The 9,611-nt window shown below is 40.1% G+C and overlaps 1 protein-coding gene across 7 annotated transcripts in view; it reads left to right on the plus strand.

Annotated features, from left to right (window-relative positions):
- The window catches only part of ARHGAP29 (Rho GTPase activating protein 29), a 49,427-nt gene extending 43,000 nt beyond the window's left edge, over positions 1–6,427 (plus strand). For 4 of the 7 annotated variants that reach the window (XM_033516364.1, XM_033516367.1, XM_033516366.1 and 1 more), the window contains 7 exons: positions 170–333; positions 580–768; positions 910–1,047; positions 2,021–2,253; positions 3,030–3,336; positions 3,500–3,608; positions 4,541–6,427. In XM_033516364.1, coding sequence (XP_033372255.1) covers positions 170–333; positions 580–768; positions 910–1,047; positions 2,021–2,253; positions 3,030–3,336; positions 3,500–3,608; positions 4,541–5,439 — 2,039 coding nt within the window. In that variant the 3' untranslated portion in view covers positions 5,440–6,427. The remainder of the gene's footprint in view (positions 1–169; positions 334–579; positions 769–909; positions 1,048–2,020; positions 2,254–3,029; positions 3,337–3,499; positions 3,609–4,540) is intronic. The other 3 variants (XM_033516365.1, XM_033516368.1, XM_033516369.1) reach the window with 2 other exon arrangements.
- The last annotated feature ends 3,184 nt before the right edge of the window (positions 6,428–9,611 follow it).

Below are 9,611 nucleotides of genomic sequence, written 5' to 3' on the forward strand. Positions count from 1 at the left end.
TATGTGAATTGCAACATAGTTTTACCTCCTTGTGATTGAGATATTGTTGATTATTTTGCTAGTTGCCATTACTTACAGACTTGTGTTCTGCAGCACAGTTCTAAAAATCAGAGTAAATACCACCCAATAGCAGATATTAAAATGACTATAACAGGGAAATTCTCTTCAGGTCTAAATGATCTCACATCTGAAACTGCAAATTCTCCAGGACCTTTTAGAAATGCTAATATGTCCAAAGCAGCACAAACACACAAACTACGGAAGCTGAGAGCACCATCTAAGTGCAGAGAATGTGACAGCTTAGTGGTGTTTCATGGAGCTGAATGTGAGGAGGTAAGTTGAAATTTAGTTTTAATTGCTGCTTGGGATTTATGTAAAATTGGGAGTTTTGGAAACTTGAATTACATTTCTATATAAAAATTGGAGTTTGTGCTCCTATAATCACCAAGAACTTAAAGCAGAGGAACACCATACTAACTAGACTTGTTTCGTTCACATATGGGGTGACAAACAGCAGAAATATTTCTTATGGTGTCAGATTGTATCAAGCCATGTGCTTTTTTGTTTCTTCCCCTGCAGTGTTCACTTGCATGCCATAAAAAATGTTTAGAGACTTTAGCTATTCAGTGTGGTCACAAAAAACTTCATGGAAGGCTTCACTTATTTGGAGTGGAATTTGCCCAAGCTGCTAAAAATGTTCCTGATGGCATTCCTTTCATCATCAAAAAGTGTACGTCAGAAATTGAAAGCAGAGCACTGAATGTCAAGGTATGCTCAAGTTTGTTCATGCTTAGGTTTGACACAATCTTAAAAAAAAATTCTCTTAAGATTTTAATGCTGTCAGTATCATATGTGTTTTACAACTTCCATTCAAAATTAAATAAAATTGTGCTGGTCTTTTAATTTTAGGGCATCTATCGTGTGAATGGAGCCAAATCAAGAGTTGAAAAGCTTTGTCAAGCTTTTGAAAATGGAAAGGATTTGGTTGAGCTCTCAGAACTCTATGCACATGATATCAGCAATGTTCTCAAGCTGTATCTCCGCCAGGTATGGAATTGAGAGGTCAGATGGAAAACCAAAGTGAAGTATATTTCTTCGGTACAGTACAAAACAACCAGCCTTTTTCAGCAGTCCTACAGCAGCAGATTAAACAAGTGCCTTGTATAACTGCAGTGACTTCTTTATTTACATGTGGAGACTGTGACAAGGGCTGAGAAAACAATATGTATTGCACATGGATATTATGGCTTTTTTTAGTACCATATGCAAAACAAGCTTTTGTTTATTTAATTATAGCAGAGATTAATTTCTAAAACTTTTCTGATTAGTGAATTTGCCTGTCTTATGTGGAGTTTAAAAGTTTCCCATGTTCTTGCCTCTTCATGCAGACAGATGCTGATATATTCCTGTTAATACCTGCTAACAAAAATTGCATGAAACACTCACAGTGGTCATTATGTGCTCATTATGGAGGGATTATCCATCTTTTACTTCTAAAACAGAGCTTTAAAGCTTCGTGATTGAATTTTCTAAAACATTTCAATATGTATGTGAAAAAATGAAGCTGGGATGTTGCCCAGTGAAATTGAGTCACTCTGAAAACTTGTTAACTCTGAAAGGAGTAATCTTTAGCTGCATGGTCCTGTCCTCTTCCTCATGCTGGCTGTCAGAGATAAGCATTCCAATCCTATGATCATCACCATTAAGTGATTTTGAAAAAAATCTTTTATTTTCTTGAAATCTTCTTAAGATTTCTTAAGATAAGTTGTGATAAATGCTCAATCCTGGAGCTATATTAGGAAATGGTTAGCAAATTATTTCTGGAAAAAGGTGTAGGAAGAACATTTTTTGCTAGATGGGATTGGGTTTGAAAAAATTGGGGGTTGAGCTAATGAACAAGGATTAAACAATATCATCCTCTAAGAACAGATGCTGGACCAGAAAAAATTGAAGAAGAACAGGAAGGAAGCAGTTAAAATTCAGGTTTAAGTATGTTTCTGAAATCTTCATATTTCTTCAGCTTCCAGAACCCTTGATTTTGTTTCGGCTTTACAATGAGTTCATTGGACTTGCAAAAGAAAGCCAGAACACTAATGAGGAGTTGGATGCTAAACAAGCTAGTCCCAAAGCAAAGACAAGACAGTCACTCTGTATTGAACTGAGCAGGATCATCATTAAAATTAAAGATCTTCTGAAACAACTGCCTGTACCAAACTATAACACTCTCCAGTACCTTATTGGACACCTTCACAGGTAAGAAAATACTTTAAATGCAAACTGAGGTTGAAAACTTAACTTCTAAATGCTGCATGCTAGGAATCTCCTGTATCTTTTTGCTGACTGTTGAGGAAGAAGTCACATATACCTTTGAAGACCCTGTTCTGTTGCTGGAGTTTTTTTCCATGTAATGAATTCCCAAGTGAGAGAAGAATATGAAAGGGAAATAAAGCAGGGAAAGCATTGCCCTCCATTATTTTTGATTCTCTGCTAGCAGTGGGGTCAGTAGTAATTAGAGTCACGTGTGGGGATCTAAATATGATTTAAATTGTGATGTAACAAAGACAGGGCAGTGATTTGTAGGCTATTAAGAGAAAATCAAAACTTGTATCATGTCTATTAATAACCATTCTTCAGTCACATTTCATTTCCTTGTCCTCCAAAAGGTGGTTTGTACGATGATGTACCAAACTGATGATTACCTATAAAAATGGGTAATATTGGGCTTATAGCTATGTTATTACTTAGAATGAGAGACATTCTTTCCCCACCTCATAAATGCCAAATAGCCACAAATATTTTTTACAAATAGAACATAAAAACACTGTGTGGGAAGTTCAAGCCACTGTTAAATGTGGTTTCCACTGAAGATTCTCCCTGCCTATCAAACCCACTTACAGTTTTTTATTGTCTCTTATCCTCTTTATATTTTAATATTAATTTTAATATCAAAAGTATTTCTGAAGTAGTAAAACCCTCTAACTTTTGGGGGTTTCTTTTGGTTTGTTGTTTTTTTTTTTTCCTCTGTGCAGAGTTACAGAACAATGTGATGAAAATAAAATGTCAGCCAGCAACCTTGGCATAATATTTGGCCCAACTCTGATCAGACCACGTCAAACTGATGCTACAGTTTCTTTGTCGTCACTTGTGGACTACCCTTATCAGGCCCGGGTAGTGGAGCTGCTCATAACATACTATGAAAAGATATTTGATGTCTCATTGAAACCACTTCTGAGTGCTTCTCATTCTGAAGAAACAGCTGTTACAGTCAGAGTTGCTTTATCAGCAGATGAGAGGGAGCCACAGCAGCAGAGGAACTCGTTTGTTGCTATAAAGGAAGTGAGTGACTCTTTTGTTGCCACAAGGTTACCTATGCCATATTAACTTCTTTGTTAAATTGGAGCATTCCAGAGCACATTTCTAATAAATCTTTGTGGGTTTTTTTGATAAGGTGTGCCTTTTCTGTTGAATTCTCATTTACTTCTGCTCTGACTTTTGTTAGCAGGGTGTTCAAATAGTTCCAAGTCAAAGAGCTTCAGAAACAGCTGCACTCTTTTTGGAATCGAAGAATAGCCAGAATACAAAAGAAGAAGCAGATACATCTGTAACTGGTTAGTATGCTGTTAACTCTGGTGGTGAATAAGGAGCTCTGGATGCATTAGATTATAGTGCATGTAGCTCTGCAATATAGACAGAAGCAAGTGATACAACCTGTTTATCACTGCTCGATATACTGTTTATTTTTGTAAGAACAGAGAATCAAATCTTTCTAAAGGCTTTTAAGAAATCTGTTTATGGAGTCAGAGCTTGAAGTACTTGGTAAGAGAATATAACAGTAGTTTGGTTTTTCCCTTTTTTCAAAGAGAAAAAATCAAACAAAACAAAGCCATAATAATGCTGTGACTATGGATTTCTGAAATCCACTACAGTGCTGCAAACTAATACTCAGCACTTGATGTATTTTGGCAACTCTTGCCCCCAAAATGTATATCATTGCCACTCACTGGAACTAAACCAGAAGGTTTTGGAAAGAGTAATTGTCTGACAGAATCATCAGAGCATTTTGAATATCAATATTTCTGCTTTAAAAACCCCAGGTTTGCTAACCTAATTCTAACTCAATTTTTTTTTCCTGTTTATCTGCCGATGCTACTACAGGGGTTTGTTTTAATGTAGGTATGATTTCATGTATTTCACTTAGGAGTAACTGCACATAATCCTTTTTTATTGTACTGATTTTCATCTGATGTTACCAGTTCAGTCATGTCCCGTACATCAACAGTGTGACATCCTGAAACATACTAAAACTGAAGATACTCAGAGATGGCAAAGCACAAGCCAAAACGTGAAGTGTCTCTTTGTCTGTTTTCTCTTTGGTTCTGGCTGTACAATATGTGTTTTACTGCTAGTGGAATGCTAACATATAGTTAGAGTAGGCTATTGCTAGTATGTATTCAAGCTATCCCTAAAAACTGTTATCCTGTTAAAATACTAACTGTCAAGGGGTGCAAAGATCCAGTCACATCTATTTGTGTGTTTCTAGGTGATGCTGTGAGCCCAGCTGCAGAGAAAGACAATGATCCATTAATTTCTCTAGGTGAAGACCCCTGTAAAATGAACTTACTTCCTGTGAAACCCAACCGTCAGATTGCCAAAGTTCCTTTGCGGGCTCCAAGGACAAAAGCAGCATCTCGCCCTGTCAGCCTGCCTGTAGACCGAATACTTCCTCCATGTGTTTTGAATGAAAGAAATTCACGAAATACAGGGGCAGTAAGTTCAGAGAAGCTGGGCAGAAGCCCTACCATTGAAGAAGTCTCAGAGGTGAAGGCACTCCCTGCTGTTGATACCTGCTGCAGGCTTCCTTGTTACGACACCCAGATGCTGCGAAAAACTTGGGACAAGCAGTACAAACAGTATGATATCACAGCAAGGACAGCAATGATCATGACTAATGTGCCCCAGGAGATCCGAGCACTCGAGAGTGGAACTGCAGGTGCTTTATCATCCTCGTGCAGCCTTGGTAACAATTCATCTAATGCCATTCTTCCTAATAAGCCATATTCTGTCGTTGGGTCAGGAAGGACAGCAGCAGAAGAGAATGGTCCTGATGTTAATCCTCTTGCTGCCTTTAGGGCACCAAGAACATTGCAGCCACCTCCAGGGACATTTTATAAACCACCCTCTAACAAATCAAAGGAAAATGGAGATAGTTCTTCTGCTAAAGCTTGTGCACCAACCAGTGCTAGCTCTGTTCTCCCCCAGGATAATACTGTGAAAATGGCTAGGAGCTCTGCGCTTCCATCAGGTGATGCTGAACAAAACACAAATGAACAGAAATCAGGCTCAGAGGATATTCACCCCACAGATCTGAAGCCCTCTTACCACAGACTGAGACCAAAAAGGATCCAGGAACTGGAACACAGGGAAGCTCATTTTGTATAGGGTGCAAATTCTTCTTGGACTATATGCAATTCGTTAATGGTGCCAGTGGAGGCTTCCCTTTGCCCCTTTATCCTTTGCCTTCCCTTGAGAATCCCACTTTTGTGCCATATTGGAGTTATTTTTATATATGCAGCATTTTAAAGATGGGGGGAGACCTGGGGAACTGTGAATTGAGTAAGTCAAACATTTTGTAGTTCAGTAGCTTTCAATAAAGATGTAATACATTCCCAGTCTAGATACAGTTAATGGGTTCATTGAATAAGACATTGAACTTCATTTCATTGTGTGGAATGGAGTGCTTATTCATAGAGAAACAGCTATTTTTTCTTAATAGATGTTATAATAAAAATGGAAGGTATAATGTTCACTGTCTAAGCATAAACCAAAGCTTATGCTTTGCTCTGTAAAAGCATTTGTTCATTTTTCTAATCTGTGCAATTAAAGCTTTGCTCTTGAACAGGCTTACATACTGGCGTACTTACATAGCCAGCATGGCCATAATTATGTATCATATGTGTATATTTTAGGCAGACATGGTTATCTGTTGCCAGTTTTCTATTTGTTGTCACTTTAATTTTTTTTTATTTTTTTTTTTTTTGTACAGCAGGGATGCACTTACTGAGCTTTGCTATTCAGAAGCAGCAATCAATTCACATCTGGTTTCTTGTATAGCTTAGCGTAGTGGGGCAAATGTGCACAGCCTGTTTCCCTTGGGTGCCCTTTTGGACACACTCAGTTGCTGTGGTGCTGTCTTTCCCAGGTGAATGAAAAGGCAGTGATTTGCTTGCTATAGATCAGTTTCACCACTTAACCCGGTGTAACTGAAATTAAGAGCTTTGTTTCCAAGTTTCTGTGAAACACCTAAAAATAACCAAAAATCAGCATTAGTAGGTGCATCTAATGATTTTCACTTTGTATTAAATGGTTTTTATGTGTACACTGTGTTATATTTGCTTTAAAATATATTAACGTGTTAACATTTCAGTGACTCTATGGCTTCTATATCTGGATTTCTTCTAACTTATTAAAATACAGATGTTTGGCCTTTGCAATAGTGTAGTACTCTTCTGCATCTGTCTTCTGGGAGTAGGGGGTGGCACACTTTTCGTTATGGGTTTACAATTAGCATGACCCTTTCTTGCATGCAATAGAGTACCATTGTTCTAGCATGGTACTTTCTACTGATGTAAGCACCAAGATGACTCTCAAAGGGCAGCAAAGATGAAGAATCATTTTTCTGCTTTTGCAACAGGAAATACACTGGACTTTAACACATCATTACCTTTGCCAGTCTTCCCAAAACACCACAGAGAAAATCCCACACTCTGGTGGACATAATCTGATTTTCATTTCCAGAACTCACAATGCTGGACTTTGGTTCCTTGTCACATTTCCACAGAAGCAGGATTTGCATTCTTGGCAAAGGCCACCATGTCACTGGATGGTTCTGGCCATGCTCGGGGTCATTTCTTTATGGAGCTGCCTCCTACTACAGAAAAGCTGAAAGTCCCAGATGCTGGGACATTTAAAAAGATGGTTTACGTGTCCCAGCTTTATAATGCCTTCAACTGTTTTAATGTAACACAAGCGAAGTAGCAAGGGCACGACTTTGGGAACAGGAGCCTGTGTAAGAGTTGTGGCCCCGCTGCCCGGCGTGGCGGCAGCGCAGGAGCGGCTGCGGGCCGGGCCCGGGGCTTCCTCCCGAGCCCTCCGCTAGCCCGGGGGCAGCGGGGCCTGCGGGGACCCTGGGGGCGGCGGCTTCAGGGCCATGCTGTGACTTCTTAACTTGTCCATTTTGGCGAACATTTGCACGGTGGCGGCACGGCCGCGTTGTGTTCGGGCCCGTAGGTTGCGGGCCCGCCCACCCTGTGAGGGAGCGGGGCCGGCGGCCGCGGCAGCGGAGCCTTACGCCCAGTGGAAAAGACTTTGGTTTCCTTTGGAACTGGAAATGTTTTGCCTAGCCCCTGCTGTTTCTTTTGGTTCAGGTGCAGATTTTCCTCGGTCTTGCTTTGAAACGGCTTCACTCCAATGGAACTGCAGCAATCCTACCCACCTGTCCCAGGTGACGGGCTGTGGATCACGCAAAGTGCCAGAACCTTGCAGCTTGAACTCTGGGGAGGAAACCTTTTGCTGTCAGATTTGTTTGGTAATTGCATTTTCTGAAGTCATAATGCACCGCCTCATCCCTCTTAAAGCTTTGGCAGAGTACCGACTTCTGTAAATCGCTGACCTAATTAGTCATGACAGCTGTTTGTTTAGTAGGGCCCCTGATGCTGCCAGAACTGCCCTTCTGAAACCATCTTCTGAAATACGGGGTTTGTTCAGGTCTGAAGGAATACAGAAATATCAACATCCTAGTAACAGGCTTGATTGTGCTTGGGTAGGTCGTATTGGATATTTGGGAGGATTTTTATTCATGAGACCTTAAACTCGCAGATTGAGCCGTTCTGTATCAAGCAGGGGATTAAAACAATCTCCTTACAACTGAGCAGTGTTATTCTGTGAGTTCTAACTGCATCTAAGATATGTGTTTCTTTGCGGCCAAGCTGAACATTCCTTCAGAAACCTTTCTCTTTCAGCAGTGCTCACAAATGAGGTAAGCTTTTGTGGTAAGTTTTCAAGGTTTTTGTTGCTTCTGTGTAAGAAGTCTGTGTTTTGCTTGCAAATCCATGAACTCTAGATTCCGTGTAGCAGAGGCCTAATGGAGCTAATCTGAGAGCTGACACGAAACGCTGTGCGAAGGCAGCGCACGTATGGTAACGTTGGTAACTTAGCTCAGAGCGTGTTTGTACTTTTTGAGTGACTTCACTATGTGTGACCCTGTGGCTCACCATACAGAGTGATCTCAGAGCACATATACTTAGTTCTGTTTGGGTGAAACTAAACTGCTTCTGCACCTGATGTGCTGCAGCTACTAATGCACCTAATGTGCCTGGGGCTCATCTGAGGTAACCCTTAAGCAAATAGAGCATGGGTCCTGGGTCCTCAGTACCCACTGTTCCACTTAGAGCTGCTCTTGTTGGGCCATCTCTCTCGTAAATGTGCACATATGTGTTGGGGAAATAGAAAAAAACCCAATATTGCAACTTCCCATTAGTAAAGGGGTGGGGGAGGGAGGGATGGGGAGAGACAGAGAACCTCTGACATTTACAAACAGTGTTATTTAGAATATTCATGGAAATAAGCCTTATTGGAGCATTCTTTGGAGACAAGCCTTTCTAAATAAAGTGTTGTATCTGCATGCCCATTTATATTCATAGGAAGAGGGGAATTCTTTTTCTAATTTAGAGATCAAGGGACCCTTGGAAAGTGTTTCACTCATAGGTAGGAGAAAAAGCTATCCTAAATATTTCAAAATGTTAAATGTCTGAGGAAGATGAATTTTAGGAATATCCTTGTTCCTCAGGCCTTATGCAGCTGGATGACAGAACAGTGCCTATTTGAAGTAAGCTGAATTACACTGGAAGCTGAAAACATGTTGTGTGTGTTTCCATTGTTTTGTGCTTGTTTATCCATAGATTGGGGAGATTAGCCTGCTGCTGGGTGTGCATAAGAATGGGATCTGTTTAAGATTCCACATTTCTCTGTTTTTGACATGGAAAAGTCTGATTGTGATTGTCTTTGATTTATAGAAATACACCTTTTAAACAGAAGTTCCATGGGGCCTTTTCATAGTCTCTCTGATTTTTTATCATTTGATCCTGGTTTGACAGAACTTCCCATTCTTGTCTTTCAGGTTACTCCTTACTTATTTCACGGGGAGGCCTTTGTAATGCATAGGAAACACCTAAAAAGCTTCAGCTTGGCTTTTCCCCAGTAGTTTGAAATAGTTGGGTGCAAAACTTAACTCAGTCACAACCTATGTTTGTGTAGTTTTCTTTCCACACACATAAATATATCTGTTTACTGACATAGGATACATTTTTACACACCCACTCCCACAGTTAATCTATGCAAAATTGTGTTAGCATTAATTGTGTTAGCTTTCTAGTGAGCCTGTGTCAAGGGGCATGCTCTTCTACATGCATAAGAATGTCTCACGGCTTAGGAATTGTTTTGGGTGCTGGAAAACATTGTTGAACACCAGAAGTGCTGGCCCATGAGGACACTCAGTACACCTAAGTGTGCATATTTTCAAAGCTATCTTTTCAAATTCTCCTTGTCGTACAGAA

The sequence above is a fragment of the Parus major genome, chromosome 8 (assembly GCF_001522545.3).
Source record: "Parus major isolate Abel chromosome 8, Parus_major1.1, whole genome shotgun sequence".
Classification (NCBI taxonomy): domain Eukaryota; kingdom Metazoa; phylum Chordata; class Aves; order Passeriformes; family Paridae; genus Parus; species Parus major.